The 17,923-nt window shown below is 31.7% G+C and overlaps 2 protein-coding genes across 3 annotated transcripts in view; one reads left to right on the top strand and one right to left on the bottom strand.

Moving 5' to 3' along the window:
- The window catches only part of LOC145248035 (abasic site processing protein HMCES-like), a 77,649-nt gene extending 60,978 nt beyond the window's left edge, over nt 1-16,671 (top strand). The window contains exons 5-9 of the mRNA XM_080109759.1: nt 1,985-2,043; nt 5,084-5,164; nt 7,475-7,540; nt 9,614-9,723; nt 15,583-16,671. Of these exons, the coding sequence (XP_079965885.1) occupies nt 1,985-2,043; nt 5,084-5,164; nt 7,475-7,540; nt 9,614-9,723; nt 15,583-15,703 (437 nt within the window). The 3' untranslated portion in view covers nt 15,704-16,671. The remainder of the gene's footprint in view (nt 1-1,984; nt 2,044-5,083; nt 5,165-7,474; nt 7,541-9,613; nt 9,724-15,582) is intronic.
- LOC145248033 (queuine tRNA-ribosyltransferase accessory subunit 2-like) overlaps nt 16,640-17,923 on the bottom strand; it is a 45,229-nt gene continuing 43,945 nt past the window's right edge. For both annotated transcript variants that reach the window (XM_080109757.1, XM_080109758.1), the window contains exon 12: nt 16,640-16,901. In XM_080109757.1, the coding sequence (XP_079965883.1) occupies nt 16,754-16,901 (148 nt within the window). In that variant the 3' untranslated portion in view covers nt 16,640-16,753. The remainder of the gene's footprint in view (nt 16,902-17,923) is intronic.

Here is a 17,923-nt window from a genome sequence, read left to right as displayed (position 1 = left end):
TATATTTTGTTGTTTAAATATAAGTAAAGATTTTTCTAACAATTTAAAATTAATAAGATGTTTTTAATCTTCCATATTATTGACCAATCAATACTCGTTATTCTATCAAATCTACTTCTAAGTAAAAAATTTAAACAAAATAAAACTATTTAGATTATTTGGACTACTAGTCTTATCTTGGATAGTATTATCATCACATTTTGGACAATGATGTAACTGCTGGCTTTCTTCAGGTGCATCTTGTTGAACGCAATGGATAAATGTGTTGAGTTAATCAGACTTAGTATTCATTTTCTGGAGTTTGAATTCAATCCTCACTATAAGTCATGCTGAACTAAGAATGAAATTAAAAATATTTAACACTTTTATTCAATCATGGCTGATGGAACAAGAACAATGTACACAAGAATCAACAAGAGAAAAAAGAGGGTCACATAAGAATAGAGTCTTCTTTTCATGATAAGCTAACATTTAAGTTTGTCTGTTACAGTGAAATACTTCTCTAAAAATCACCAAAATATAAACTTTCCTTACCATTTCACGCAAAACAAGACTACAACATAATGTACGAGGGTTGTTCCAAAAGTAAAGCCTCCTATTTTTTTGCTCAGAAAGTTGAAGAGTTACAAAGACTGGAGTGGTACCATTAAATTGAACAACCTTTTATCCTGCAGAAATTATTTTCTACATAGTCACCACCATTCTCGATGCACTTTTGCCAGGAATTTAATGATGCGTCTCTGCTTCTGACAGACATCTATGATAGGGGTTGCTTTCTTAAAGTCTCACACTTTATCTGCAATAAAGACATGAAACTTTCAGTTCATGAAAGCATAAGTTCAGTCATTATAACGATGCAATTTGCAATCCACTCTAGACAGAATTAAAAATTAGGAGGCATTACTTTTAAAATGCCTCTCATATACACATTCACAATTACAACAAATTAACTTTTAACTCATAAAAATGAACGACATTTTAATTCTTTTCACTGTCATCATAAAACGTTCTGTTGGAACTTTCTTCCTTCATTTTTTTCTCATTTTGTTCTTTAAATATTGTTTGTATTATTTGTGTGATTGTTTCTTTGTCTTTTAATTTTAAATATTAAACCAATGATTGGTGCCCCATGTCTTTGAAAAAACAAAGTTAATAAAAATTACACACAGAGAAGCAATGAAATTCCAGTGAAAAATAAATATCTAAACATAAAATATTTGATCCGTGTTTTTGGATAATGGTCCAAACCAGAACTTGTCTTCAGATGAGGTAGCCAAAACTGCTAATCAAGTAATGGAGAGAACTTCCTACAATATCTAGATCTTAAATGACTTGAAACTTAAAATATTTTCTTTTTATTGAATTTTCATTAATCAGAATTCATATATTTCAAAAAAGTTAAGAATTAAATGAACACACGTGATGTTCTCTTCATGCTTTTATTTATGCGTTTACATATCTGAAATGGACATTGTCTGTGATAAGAGGATGAAGCCTTATTTCTATCTTGTGTGACATCAATGAAGAGTTCTAATAAAGAGAAGTAATTTATAATTGACTATTACAGTATAATTAACTATTATAGTAGTTTATTGAGGGGGTGGAGAGAAATATATATGTGATTATCGGGTGAAATGAGTTATACAGTGTGACAGGTCAGCCTATCTCATAAGAAAGGTAGCTGGTTGATTAAGTAGCTTTATCATGGGACACAAGACAAAAAAATGTTGCTTCCTATATTTTTTCGATGCTTCATTGATTTGTTCAAAAAATGTAACAATATTTTTGTAATTAATAAATTTGAAATTGATTATAGATTTTTTAGATGTTAGTTTTAAAATGTTATGTAATAACTGTATAACACTTTTAAAAATATAAATAAATATCTTTTTAAAATCTTTGCTTTTTACAATTTTTTTTAACCATCAACAATGATTTGCTAATTTGCATATTATTTTTTCTATCTTTTGATTTGCCTGAACAGAAACTCCAAATTCTCTTTTGATGATGGCTGGTGTATTTGATATTTGGCGTCAAACAGAGGTGAGAATTGTTTTCATCTTGTTTTTCAGTTTTAGTGCCAAGGTAACAAAACTTCTGAACAACTTTTTTGCCATCCAAGTATACTTTCTCTACATCTGAATTCTTATCTGTCTCCATTGTCTTATACTTCTTGCACACAAACTGGTTATCATCTCTCTACCTGCACTTCTTATAAACTTATTGTTTAAAAGTACCAAAAAAATTGAGTCACATTTGATTCCTTTTCCTCAAATTGAGCTGAGAAACATTCCTCTTTTTGGGAACTTCCAACACTACAACTATTGAAAATTATACTTTATAGTGAACTTTGATTAGACATTGATATAAGACGAGTTAGTTTAATCTATGGACTAACTGATTGGTGATAGTTATAATTTCTAGCCCAACACGCTGGATTTCTCATTCTGCCAAAAATCAATGTCTAACCAAATTGCCATTCTGTTTAAACAGAGGTTGAAGAGAATCCAATGCTGTCTTGATCTTCTGTAATACATATACAAATTAAATGTTTTTTTTGCTTTTTTTTAAATGAACACTGTGCCATGTTTCTCTCCTTATACATAGCTAGAATAGCATTATATTATATATATCTGTATTGGCATTACACAGAAGTCTCTTTATAATTTTCATAATTGAAATAAGATTTTTCCACCTGCAAAAAAATCTTATTTTAGGTTATGAATAAATATAAAAAATACACAATTTAAAAATAAAAAAAGAACATAAGATTTTGCATTTTCAGATGAGAATTGAATTCAGAATTGTCTCTTATCAATGTTCGTAATATCACATCAATGTTATTAATACAAATATTATAAAGTATGATTTTAAAAATAGGTTAAATTACCATCAATGGTACTATCAAAAACATAGAAAATAAAGTATGTAGTGGTGAAATTTGAAAACAATAATTAAATTATTTTCCGATTTCTTCAATGTCATTAGTGGTAGGGAGAGGACTTGAAAGTGAGCTCCTCCAACCCTTTATTTATGTTAATAATCTAAACTGTTCATCGAATTATGTATGAAATCAAATAAACTAGATTGAAAATTAAATTTTTGTTTTTAACATGGACCAATATTTACCAAAACTGATTGACTAAACAGTTTTAAATATTTACTTTTTGCTCTTAAAGTCGAAGAAATAGTGTAGAAACAATTATCTATAATATAAATCTCACCTATCTGTTTAAATGTATGTATGTATGCCTAAAACTTTTGACAGAGAAGACAGATTTTCATGAGATCGGTATCGTTTTGAAGCTCAACCTTTGGATAAGAAATATAAAAAAATTGGCTAAAAACATTAATTCCTTCACCCTCAACTTGACCCTTTTCTACAGGGAGGGGTCGCTTTTTTTGCTGATATTTTCGAAAGTCATCCCTTTTTTTTCGATTGACTAGCCTTAATTTAAACATTCATCACTTCTGGTTTGGCGATGGGTGCAACAGCAAAGACATCACGTTTTTTTTGTTGTTGTTTTTTTTGTTTGTTTTTTTTTTTCGTATTCTTTTCCTCCTTCCCGGTATGGGTTCGAGTCTGCCTACCTACTAAAAATTTTTTTTCTTAACACACACCTCCAAACACCCGGGCAATATCGGGCACCCAGGCTAGTATTATATAAATAAACAGACATAATGCTTATTATACAAGAGACTAACAAGACTGCAAATTCCATAGTTGCTTGCTTCATCTATCTTTATAATTGGTCCCCTGATTTATCAGAGAGGGACCTATGTTTTCAGTGGCATCCGTGCGTCCATTATTTTGGATGATTGCCAGATAACCATCCATTAGTTTTTCCTGAAATTTTGCCACAAATTGTATTTCATTAAATAGATGTGCACAGTAAAAAAATTTTTTTTGCAAAATTCTCTTTGCTTCTCCAGGGGCTCAAAAGAGGGCAAAAATGCCCTAAAATGGCCAAAAATGACACATTTTGTCCCATAACTTTTGATTCATCCATTAGATTTTTCTGAAACTTGACCAAAATGTGGAGTCCATTGTTCTTAATATAAATTCAGTATGGGTGACGCTGGCAAAATTCTGGTTTGCATCCCCGGGGACTTTTAGTGCTAAAAACACCTCTTTTTGTGGCTCTTTTTTCATATTTCTCAACAAAACATTGATATGTCTGACTATATAATGGTTTTTCACGGTGGTCAACTCAAATATACATGTCTTAAGACCTGAAAATGCACCATTATCCATTTACACTGGGATTCGGCGTCCCTCAATGAGGTAAAAAATGCTCAAAAATGGCCAAAAATGACTTTTTTGCCCCATAGCGTTTCATCTATCCATTAGATTTTCTTGAAACTTGGGCAAAATGTGGAAGCGATTGTTCTTAATATAAATTCAGTATGGGTAACCCTGGCAAAATTCTGGTTTGCATTCCTCTGGAACTTTTAGGGCTCGTTTTTCATATTACTCAAAAACTTGATATGTATGTCTATATAGTGGTTTCCCATGGTGCTGAATTTAAATATACATGTCTTAAGGTGTGGAACTACGCCGTTTGTCCATTTTCACTGGGATTCAACATTCTCAGGAGCTCAAAAGGGCTTACAAATGCCCCCAAATTGCAAAAAATTACACTTTTTACCCCATAACTTTTGCCCCATCCATTAGATTTTTCTGAAACTTGGCAAAAATGTGAAGGCAACGTTGGCCCTTCACACTTCTCAAATTCATCATTTCTTCACTGTTTTTTGTGGCGTCATCTCACATGCAGCGCCAGAAGTGGACCACGCACGCATGATTTGTTTATCTTGAAATAATATTTGTCAGGATTAATATTAAGAAAAAATAATTTTTAAAAGAGTAAAGTCCAAGTTTTTGACATACAGTGACACCAGATAATTGCCAGTTACGTTTTTGCATTTTATTATTGGCAATCGGATGATCACCTTTATTAAATCAGGTGTCGAAGGTATAACATACAAATGATAGTACAAGCATGTTATTAGTATATAGATTGATGATTGTCTTTTCTTTCTATTGTCTTTCTTAAATCCTTGTATTTTGTGTCTATTGCAGGGGCCAGAACCATTGTACAGCTACAGTGTTCTTACAGTAGCTGCATCCTCCATCATGTCTGGAATACATCACAGAATGCCAGTAAGTTTTTCTATCATTCTTATGAGAATCAATAATTTGGTGCTTGTTTAGAAATACTTGATTTACAGAAAAAAATCCTGAGTTTAAACAGTGCCAAGGATATATGTTCAGAATGATTGGAAACAATGCTGTGATAGACAAAGATGATGTTATTTTGAAGTTTTTCTTTTTCAGTTGCACAAACAAGTTTTGTCTGATTTATAGTACTATTTAATCCATAGCTGAAGGGAGGATATATGTAGATACCTTTATCAAATATGTGTGCAGTTAATTAATTCCTATTTCAGTCACATAAATTATTTAAAGTTGAAATAATCTACAGAATCCTTTTCTTCTTTTTACCAACAACAGGGAAGATGCTCGCTCTTAATATTAGCAGCAGCAGTAGTAGTTCATTCTTCTCTTCAGTAACAATAGACGTTTACTCTTAGTATTAGCAGTAGTTTTTTTCTCTACACTAACAACAGTACAAAAAACAAGGGAGAAATCAACGCCTAATCATAACACATGCAGACAATGTGGCATCCAAAACCAAACTTCTTTTATTAAGCTATTTTATACAATTAACAGTGCCTATTTTGCATTATAAAGATTTTAACAAAACAACTTACCTCAAAATTAAATGATTCTATGTTTGCACTCATGTGCAGCTACTGTTTCCTTGTAGTGGACATATGCTAATCATCACCGTTTACCCCTCAGTCTCTCCACACTGACACCGCACTTTACCACAGGTAATAATGAAAGTGATGCCATAGCCCCAAAAGAATTTGAATCAAGCGCAGATAGACCACAGTTAAAGTAAATACATGAATATAACCGCTTTTCAATCTTGTTACTATTCCTTGTGTTATCTGATTCTTATAGACATAAATCAGTAAATAAACTAGTAAGGATTAAAGGAGGAGAATCAGATAAAACTGTTACAATTAAAAGTGTGTATCCTGTGCTTGCTTGTCCTTTTGTTTGTGAATGTCCCACACAAACAGAATCCACAATATTATTGTTTCCTTTTTGATCAAAATGAATCCTAATATTACATTCACCCTGTTACAAATTTCATAAAAATCTGTCTATTACTTTTTCTTACTATAGATGTACAGACATACATACACATATCTTCATCTTATCCTGGTCACAGCACCAAAGATGTATGTAGAATTACATACATCTTTGCAAAAATCTTTTTGCCATTGTAAGCAATGTAATCATTGTTTTGTTGCATTGTTGCATATAGTAGATGTCTGTGACCATGAATGTTATGTCTGCAGCTCTTGTTGCTGTTGTTCATCATTAATGATGATTTTTGTTGCCATTTGCTTCCCTGATATCTTTCTATTCAGAATTCTTTCTAGAAGGATATCAAGTACTTACAGGAGGAACCATGTGAAGATTGCCAACGTCCTTACGTGACAGTGTTTTTTTGGAAAGAACGGGGCTTGAAAATTGCATATCCAGGTTGTTAGCCCACATTGTTAACCACTAGGCTACCATCACCTTCCTGCTGTTGTGGTTGAGCATCATTCATTCATTTCATCTGAATTAGAGTATTCTATTTTTGGCATTGGTTTCCCCGGTATCTTTCTAGTTGGAATTTTTTCTAGAAAGGCATTGAGTACTTATGCCGTGAAAGTTACCAACATCCTTAAGTGAAAGTGATTCTGTGGAACAAACTGGATTTGAACTTAGCAAATCCAGGTTGTGAACCCGTGTCATTAACCACTGAATGTCATCATCTCCCTATTGCTGTTGAAGAAAAAGCAGGCATAGTTCTCAAGGTAATTTGCAGTCATCTATGTTTCACAGTGGCTGCATTACATATCAACCAAGTGTTGCAGTCTACGTATTAAAAACAGAAAAATAAAACTTGTTCATTGTAAATTCATGGTTTATTACTTCCTCTTTTATGCATATGTGTCCCAATTTTGCACCATCCACCCACACCAGAAAGCAAGCAACTACTTTTTTGTCTTTACTATAAAAAAAATTCCTGTTTTTTTTTTTTTTTTTTTAATTTCCTGAGAAGACACATTACACTATATTATTAGATATAGATTTAATATTTTTAGTTAGCAGAAAAAAAAAAGTTTTAATAAAAAAATTGGTTTGTTTAAAAGTCAGTTTGAAAAAAAAAAACACGCAATTTTGTTTTCTGCTTATTAACATGAACTGCATACATTTAGTTATGAAAACGACGTTTCAAATTTAAGCTGATAAAATAATGAACCAAATCATAGAAATGTGTCTCAAAAGAATGGATTTCATTTTCTCCTGACACTAAAATTCCAATTATATTTTGTTTTTCTGTAGGCAATTCTCAGTAGTGAGGAAGATGTAGAAAAATGGTTGAATTTTGGGGAAGTCCCTCTTAAAGAGGTAAGTTTACAAAATAATTAACATCTAAATTATTTCTATTAACATTTTCTTTTTATCTACATTGTGTCCAAATTATGCCTCCTAAAATATTTTAATATATTCCAAAGAAACTGAAATTTTGGAAATATTTACTGATTTATTTTTGTTGTTAAAATTTTACAAATATCTGAATTGTCTTGCATGTTCTCTTTATCTGTTTGCATAAAGCTAAATTAAACTAAATAAAGCCCATATTATGCAACCTTACGCCTAGCAGCTGTATTCCAAAATTCATAATGATCAGTTAATTAGTTTAGTTGTGAACCATATAGATAGAAATCCATATACATATACCTAACTTTAGATATATGCAAATAAATATGCATTGGTCTTTATTATAGAGGATTTAAAAAAAATTAGTTTAAATGATTATTTTTATTTTAGTTTTTTTAAACATTCTAAAACATGGAAAAACACTTCTTGGTGATAGAAGTACAATTGATATATTCTAATGAAACAACAGAAAAGCTAATTACAAACAAGAATACACAATGAAGACCTCCTCCAACAACACCCAATACTGCCCCACTCTCTTAAACATGTATAAATTTTCAAATCTTTCGATTACAAATATTTTTGCAAATGCAAAAATTTAGAATTATCTTTATTTTTGCACATGGTGCCACAAAATTTAAAAAATGTATATAAATGATTGAAAATTGCACACACATGCCAATTGCATTGTGGGATTAATTGGTCATAAAAGAGCATTACAACATAATTAAAGTTACTTTTTTTTTTTAATTAATGCAAGTTATGACACTTTTTTTGTACACATCTGAATCCAACACAGATAACATATTTTCAAGCCAACAACTTAAAATAACTAATTGAACCAAACCAGATAAAATGCTGTGCTGTTGCTTTCTACGCAGTTGTTCTGCTATTAGCAAGACATCATGACAATGAATCTGCTAGAAAGTGTTTCTGTGGATTTCAGAGGTTAATTGACAGGCTAAGAGGCCTCATATTATGATCAAGATTCTTCTTGAGAAGAACATCGACTACTTGGGATTGCAGCTTCTGACTGCAATAAGTGAGCAAATGACATGTCACACAAACTTCAGGTCTTACTAGCAATTGATTGATGACGCAAGTTCTTCCAATACTTAAAAGCAGTAAGACTTGTAATCATAAATGTAAATAACAAATTAAATGGCATAACCTCAACACCCAACAAGTTCTTTCCTTCAAAATATATCTAAAAACCAAAAAATAGATTCATATTATTTGGATTCTTTGTACATGTTGAGTTTTATTTTCACAACATTTCAGTCAATGTAATCTCTGATCTCCATCAGGTGTATTTTTACAAACGTGGAAATCTTTTTGTCAAACTCTGGAATTTACAAAGAATTTCAAATGAAACTTTCAGTGCGGATGATATTCAAATGACTTAGGACTTCTACCTGGTCATGACTATCTGAACAAGAGTATGCTATCCCCAAGTATTAAATAAAGGGTTCCATTAGAAATTCTGTGCAGATTCTCGAGTTCTATAGAAAAATTCCTGAGTTCAACAAAATACACTAGAAATAGTTGGTTATATCGACTGAAACATTGTGGAAATCACACTCAAGATGAAAACAGTTGTCTGAAGCATCTAAATAATATGAATTATCAATCCTCATCTCAAAAATTCGGAATCATATAAAAAAATAGATTATCATAAAATACCATCATAACATTCAATGATTCAAATACAACATCATATAAATACAACATCACAGATAAACCTATCGCACTTTACCAGAAATACTTGGTTTTTATTTATTATTGCAATACAAAATGAGACAAAGTTTTTCTCTGAAATTCCCATAAATTATTGGTAATAAATACTTTATCACTTTTTATTTGTTGTATTTGTTGTTATTGAATTGTATACACACACACACAGACAATTTCACTTTTATAGATATGTAGATATAATGAATATATGTATATGAATCCACCTTCTCAAAAAGATCTCATGTCATTGGTGCCATGCAACTCGATGCTAAAAAAGGTTTTATTTTATTTTATTTTTTTTTTCAGGCTGCCCAATTGATCAAACCTCAAACATGTCTGACGTTTTACCCTGTATCACAGATGGTGAATAGCTCACAGAACAACAATTCAGAGTGTGTCAAACCAATTGAACTAAAGTAAGCAATATCTTTTAATTTTTTTTTAGATATCATCATCCTTATCAGTTTAACGTATATTTTAGATATGAGCTTGTGTATTATGATAATGTTCTGCTTATCATTAAACACTTTTTGATATACATCAGATTGGATTTATAATTAGGAAACTACATCAATAGAATCATTTTATATATAATGTGAGAGAGAGATGATATTTGTTGGCAAAACTAATGTCTAGAAAACAAAAATAAGTTTCATTTTTCAACTTTATTTAAGCTTTGATCAGTTTGTTTTAATGACTTATTCTGTCAATTTCACTCAACTGACCTTTTGGTTTTAATGACAGCCTTGGAACGGGTCAGACTTACATCACTATCTCCTGACTTCAACTCTTCAAAGCTTTGGTAACCTTTATCTTTAGGTTGTCTTTATTTTGTAACTGAATCTTTTTTTTTTTTTACATAGGCCACTCAATGATAAGGGTTAAAGAGTGTAGAGTAGTCAAAATGACAATATAGTAATCGATAGTAATGGAAGTTCGGTAAATTTGTTAACTTAAGTGGAACGGCTCATCAGAAACTTGTTCACGTTGGACTTGAAGACAACCATATTATAGACAGCTGGAAAGCAGGAAAATGGAAGACAATTCCACAGGCGTGCAGTTCTAAGAAAGAAGCTTTGATCATGGAATTTATGTTTAGGTTTCGGCACAGATAAAGAGTGGGGAAAATTATTGATAATGTTTTCAGCTAGTCTAGTGTTTCTTGTGAAAGTTTGGCGAGGGGGGACCATAGATTGAAGCTCAGTCGAACACTTTCCATGAAAATAACGATAAAGCAGAGACAAACTCGCAACATCTCTTCTGTGAGATAGAGGTTGCAGCGAAGAGAAAAGGACATCTCCCACCAGGCCACGAAGTCTATTTTGAACCCTATCAAGGCAGGACAAGTTTTTTCTAGCAGCTCCTGCCCATATGTGGCAACAGTATTCCATCCTTGGACGTATCTGGCTCTTATATAGATAGAGAATTGCATCAGCAGTGAGATATCTACTGGATCGATAGAAGGATCCCACCATTTTTCCAGCGGCCTTGGCAATAGATTTGATGTACGTATTCCATTTAAGATCAGGAGTAAAGGTCAAGCCCAGAAGCCTGTCAAAACTTGAGGCCTCCCCAAGACGAGAGCCATTCATTTTAATTGATGCCAGATGGGGATCAGAACGTTGATGATGTAAAGATAGAAGCTTGGTTTTAGATGCATTAAAAGTAACCAGCCACTCCTTTCCCCATTGTACAACGTGATCAAGATCAGAGGAGAGAAAATCGGAGACAACTTGATCATTTACTGTCTTAGATGTGCTACCATAGATGGTAGTGTCGTCAGCAAAAATGTCTACGAATGATGTAAGGATGTGATTTAGAAGATCATTAATGTAGATCAGGAAAAGAGTTGGGCCCAGGATGGACTCCTGAGGGACTCCAGCATTTATACTGTGCTTCTGATTTTTGCCCATCAACTACTACTCTTATGAACCTATCAGAGAGAAATGATTTAATAATTGAGAAGACATTTCCAGTTATACCATAGCTGGAGATCTTGTGAAGTAAACCTTTATGCCATACCCTATCAAAGGCCTTTGATATGTCAAGAGCAATTGCCCTAGAAAGGTAGCCTCTGTCGAGAGATTCACTAATTCTATGAGATATAACTGTAAGCACATCTGCTGTAGATCTAGCAGAACGGAAACCATATTGTGTGTCACTAAGAAGGTTATTTTTGCTGAGATGGTTGATTACTTCTGTATTTAACACAGATTCCAGCAACTTACTCATGACGCACAGGAGACTTATTGGCCTGTACTGAGAGGGGGATGAACGATCACCTGAATTCTTAAATACAGGGCATACTGATGAGATTTTCCAGGGTGATGGGAAACAATTCTCCTTAAGACAACGTTTAAACAGTTTTGTAAGTATGGGTGCTAAGTTCTGGTTGAAGTTTTTTGAGTACTATAATTGGAATACCGTCAGGGCCGGTTGCTTTACTGGAATCAATGTTTTTGATTAGCTTGGCATCATCACGTACAGATATTTGTATATCACATAGTGTGTTTTCTGATACAGGAGGAAATATTGGGGGTCGGCAGCCTTGGTTGCAAAGGATAGAATTGGCTGCAAAGTTCTTGGCAAAGAGTTTGGCTTTGTCTGATGCTGACGAGATTACCTCAGGTCCATTGATGATAGTTGGGATAGAGCACACGCTTCTGTTCAGGATTCTGTTTGCAATTTGCCAAAACTGGTGGGAACCAAGCCACTGCTCAGCTACTTTGGACTTGACGGACTGAGCATACAACTCTCTTGCGTTCTTTATTACTTTCTTACAATGGTTGCTGGCAGTCCTGAAAGCGGCTTTAGTTTCCATACATCTATTACGTTGGAAGCAGTGGAAAAAGTGATTTCTGTGCGCAATAGCAGCAGCACATTCTGGAGAAAACCATGGCTGGCTGTTAGGTTTTTGCTGGAACTTTTTCGAGGGTATGAAATTGTCTATACCTAAAATTAACCATTCCGTCAGGTCTGATACTATAAACGACACATCCTTTTTAAACATGGAACGCTGAGGAAGATCCGATATAAATGTACGGAAACTATCCCAGTCAGCTATAGTGTATCGATATACTGTACGATGGAGAGGTACGTCTGAGGACTTATTACATTTCATTTTTATCTTAATTGATACAACTGAGTGGTCGGAAGATCCAAGAGGAGACAGAACGGAAACTGAACATAGTTCAGGGCAAGTTGTGAGAAAAAGGTCTAGGAGACTTGCATACTGGCCGTCATTGTCGGGCACACGGGTGGGTTCGTGAACAATCTGAGTGAGGTCATAAGCAATGGAGAAATCATGACAGCATCTCCCCTCATCATCGGTCTTGTTTGAGTGGGTCAACCATTCCACATTGTGAACATTGAAGTCTTCACATACGTGAATGTTAGCTGAAGGATATGCTGATAGAACTTAGTCAATTTTCTCAGATATGCTTTTAAAGATAGTAACTCCGCTGTTATGGGGCCGATAGAGAGTAAATATAAATGCCGTAGTGTGAGCTAGTGCTACTCGGAAGCACATATAGGGTAAGTTAGGATCTTCTCTGGAGATGTCCCTACCACATGGAAAGCCATCTTTTATATAGGCACATATTCCATGCCCATGGCGATCTTGGGGTTCAGATTTTGAAGTTAGGTTAGAGTATCCTTTAATTACAAACTCATTTGTCCTGTTTCAACACATCCCACAGAATGATGAACAGCGGCCAAATGTCAGGTGATGTATGGTTGACAGTGTTCTTTTGACAACCAGGCTTGGGTCTTTCTGTGTTCAGCCTTGTTGGGTTCATCGATGATCTTCTGAACGTCTGAACTCTGGCATTCTGATCAACTCATCAATCATGTGTTTATCTCTGATGTCATGCATAGTCAAATCCTGAATCTTTCAATTCCTTACTTTTTCTACCATTTGGTACAAATTCTACACTTTTTCCACAAATATTGAGGCTCAAGATTATCCGTAATCAATCTATATAAAAGTCAATTATGTAAAAGAAAGAATGGAAATATTTGTCACTATTTTTATTTTATTGAGAACGTTTTGTTGTAGAAAAGTCTTGTGTTTTTTTTTTGTTTTATTTTTACACTCGCTTTTCACAAGTATTTTTTGTTTTTTATTACTGATGAAAAAGAAATTACAAGTTAATTGCAAATTAAAAAAAAAAATCAGTACCTGTGTGAGCACACAAAAAGCTACTGAAAAAAGACTAAGTAGTGTTGGAATGATTAATCAGAAAAATCCAAACTTTTGGGGGTATCAAAATCAGAAAAATTTTAGCCTAATTTCCAATTCCAAAAATGATTCTTGTAATATTTTTTAAACTTAATTTTCCATTGCTAATAGTGATGATAAATATTTTTTAACTATCAGTAAATTGAAATCTATAGATCATAATAACATCAAAATACGATGTAAATTTTTTTTACTTGAATAAAATAAAAAATTTGCATAAAATTAGTTTGCTAATCTTCAAAAGAATACACTTGATTTACAAAGTTGTGGAAAATGTTTAAAAATTAAAAACATTTTTGTCAAGGAAAATACTGTCAAACATCATTAATAATTAAATTTAAAGTAAACTATAAAAAGTGTTTTTAATCTTTTTAATCCATTTATTTTTTTACTGTAGGGCTTTTGTCCAATTTCTTTTTATATGATGACTTTGCCCGTTAGCTAGTCCTGGCAAATCATACCATGAATGGCCAAAAAGTGTGTAAAAATGAAATTCCCTTTTAGATTACATGTGAACACTCCAAAAATTTGGTTGAAAAAAAAAAAAAAAAAAATAGTATGCTAACAAACCGAAAAAGAGGCAAAGAAACAAATATATAGCAAATAAATGTTACCAAAGGCAAGATAAGTTACTTTTCTGCCTAATGAGATAAGTTCTTTGTGTCTTAAATTATTTTAAAGCATTTATTTAATTTGAAACACAAGTAGTGCCAAATTGCTGAATTAGAATGACAAGGTGGTTGATATCCGACAGTGATATGGAAAGCCTCAATAATTGCCAAAAACCTGAAAAGAAAAATACTAATAGAAATCCACCCAAATATTTATTGGGTGGATTTCTATCAGCATTTTATTTTCATGTTTTGAGTAATTATTGAGACTTCCAAGAAATAGTAATACATACCCAAATTTATAATTGAAGACCAGTTTCACATATTAATTTAATGTAAAATAAGCTTCTTTTCCAAGACCTAGTATTTTAGAACAGTTAACCAAAAATTATTTTTCTTTGGGAGATAAATTATATTTTCATGTTGGGGAGGGTGTACGTTTTGGAGTAATTATGCATAGTTTAACAACTTGCCAATCAGACATAGAATTAGTGGTAAAATAGTTAACGAACATTCTTAAAACATTAGAATAACTCAGAAATGATGATTATATTGCGTTAAATTTATATACAAAACTTATCTCTCATTCTAATTTTTTAAATAATCATTTTTCAAGGTGTTCACAGGTACTCATCTAAAAATAAAAGAAAAAACGTAGAAAAAAAAAACAGCATATCTTTTGTAATTTAATAAAGCTGAGGGTGTTGATCTACAAATTTGCCATTATTAGTAGTAATACTATTATTATTATTATCTGTACTTAGATTTGTTTTACTGTAAAAAGAAAAACAATCTACTACATATATCTTATATTGACAATAGAATAACCAATCAAATTTTTATAATAAAGGTAAAAACATGAACATAATTCGATAGAAGGAACATGCAGAATTGCTAACTATGCATGCTTGCTCCGTTCTTCTAATGGTTTTCTAAATAGTAACTATATTTAGAAACTCATTCTTAAAATGTGAAGATGACTTTGTAAACTATTCTGTTCCTAAATAAACTTATTTTGCATATCAATCGTCAATTATTTTCAAATTGTATTTTATCAATTAACAACTAATTAATGCTTTGTTATAAAAGAGAAATACATCTTTGGTTGTTTTTGTATTTTCAATCAATTGTAAGGCAAACATTTGAGAAAAAAAAAAGAAAGATCTATTCATGTGTACTTTTTATGTTTGTATGCAAACATTACATCAAGTTTTTATAGTAATCCAAAAATAAAATGAAAAGCAAGAAATCTCTATTTAAAAAGAATCGGAATTTAGAAGAGAATATGTAATTGTATTGAATCAGGAAAAATTTATTGAATCCTCCTATCACTACTAACCATTATTATAAAACAAAGCATTTTTTTTATATATCAGTTTTTTTTTTTTAATGGAAAAATTTCATGTTCTAAATTTCTTTTTCAGGAAACCAACAAATCTTTTGACAAACTGGTTGTCTGGATCAAAGAAAAAAATTAAAAAGGAATTAAAAGTAGAAGAGGAGGAGGAAAAAATTCCCTTTAAAAAAATGAAACTAGAAAAGTAATGACAGGATTTGCCATTATACTTGTTATGAGCATAAAATACATTTTCTTTTTATACAACATACCCCTCTTATTATGCAAATTGAAGAATAAAATCTTCAGATTATTAAAAAAAAAAAAGAAAAAAATCTTGAAAAATTTATTGCTTAATTTTTAGAGAGGATTCCATTTGCCATCTGCATTTAATGTATCTCCCTTCAGCTTGAAATTAAAAAAAAATTTTGGCTAAGGACTGGTGTAAAAATTAACTAGACGAATCTGCATATAAAAAATGAACCCCCTGCTCAACATTGAACGTATAAAAAAAATATAATCTAAAATGTTGGTTCTTATAACTGATATCCTGAAGAATTAAAAGAATTTTCATGAGCAAAATTGGTGGGATATATATTGTAGTATTCGTCCAAAGTTTTAAAACTAAATTGATTAACAAAAGTCCAGTTTTTTAAATGTTTCAAACTGTTGTTCTCATCTTGATTGTTATGTTTACAATGTTTTGGATGTTGCACTCTTCAGGGGTCTTTTAAAGTTGATAACTTTCTGGAAATTTCAAACTTTCACTGTTCTCATTTTGCGTCCTATAAGTCATATCAGTTAAGTTTCTTCATCAATGACTGAACACACAACCTGTGAGTAGAATTCATCCTGGAACACTTGTTCTACTCGGCACAACCTAGTGGATACAGGTGTTTATTATGAATCCAGCAGAACAAGCGTTGGTTAAGAAAAATTCTAGAATTCCTGAGATTCTGTGTTCAATCCTTGATGAAGGAATTTCTTTAGTTCCATGTTCCATACACTTTTCAATTCTATCATCTAACCCTAAATGTTATGCAATTATTTCATTCATTTCCTTTGTAAAAAAAACTTAAAAAACAAAAAAAACATGTTTTTCCTTTGTAAATAAAAAAAACACAAAAAAAAAAAAACAGCATATCTTTTGTAATTTAATAAATTTTATTAAAAAGTTTGTTTTTGTATTTTGTGGAATGAATCGATGTTATGCAGAATAAAAATATGAATTTATATACAAACGAAATCTAAAATATTGATTATGAACATCCTTCATTGTTTTTCTCTTCATCTTGCTTGTCCACTGGACGTTGTTGATCGATGCATTTTTGTAAGAGTGGCAACTTGTCGTGTAACATGGCTTGACGAATGGTCACAAAATAATGAAAATAATGGCTGAAGTTGTGGCTGAAAAGAAATGAAATTTATTATCAAACTAAATTTTTGTCTGGAGAATCTAGCTTAACCAGCAGAACCCATGGAAATTCCACTGTGCTTTCTACATCAATCTGTTTCATTTCATGTTAATAATATTCCTTTTGAAATAATTAATATCTGCCAGGGGTTAATACTATTAAGAAAATTGATATTTCTTGTAAAAATAATGTCGTTATCAGCTAAATATTCTTTAAGAAATAAAACAAATATCTCTGATACAATTTTAATAAAGAAATTTAATTCTTTTAAAAGTAATTAATATTATTTGACCTCTTACATTATTGTCTAAATAATTTTCAAATCAATAAATCAAATTTCACTTATTTAAAATGGTACCATTTTTTTTAATTGATTGGACAATAATGTGATTTTTTATTTTAGAACAATTCAATTTAAAATAGGTAAAGTCAAAATTATTAAATTTGGAAATTTGAGGATTTATTGGTCACTCTCATTTAGATTTTTTTTTATTTGAAAATGAAAATCTGTGATATTTTCAGATTTAAAAAAAAAAAACATTGTACAGTACTGAATGCAGATACATTTGTATTGCACTGTAGACATCATAATTTTGGGTTGGGTTGGTTGTTTCTGTTTTACGGCATATCAACCATTTTTAGATTATTTAATGCTGAATCCAGTAATTTTGGAAAAAGGTTTTTATTCTTCACCTTCAAATATTTATTCATGGTGTTTGCTTTGACTGTTTTGTAGAAAGAAAATTGTTTTTTACTTTGCAGAATATGATTGAGTTTTTCAAAGGGAAAGGAAGAAAACATTATCTTTGGTGTATTTTTGGTCAGGAACCAAGTTTGATAACACCTGCTGCCCTAACTGTATTACCGTTCCGGGCTAAAGTGAACCTGGGAGCAGGATAACTAAGGGGCCTCATCACTGGATATCTTTTAAAGTCATACTTAAGACCAGACATCAGGAATTGATCAGGAAAGACTTGCCATAAGGAATTAAAGCAGAGGTTTAATGGGGTAGCT

This window comes from Euprymna scolopes, chromosome 26 (genome assembly GCF_053919585.1).
Source record: "Euprymna scolopes isolate OS-2025 chromosome 26, ASM5391958v1, whole genome shotgun sequence".
NCBI lineage: Eukaryota > Metazoa > Mollusca > Cephalopoda > Sepiida > Sepiolidae > Euprymna > Euprymna scolopes.
This window is presented reverse-complemented; position numbering and strand designations above follow the sequence as displayed.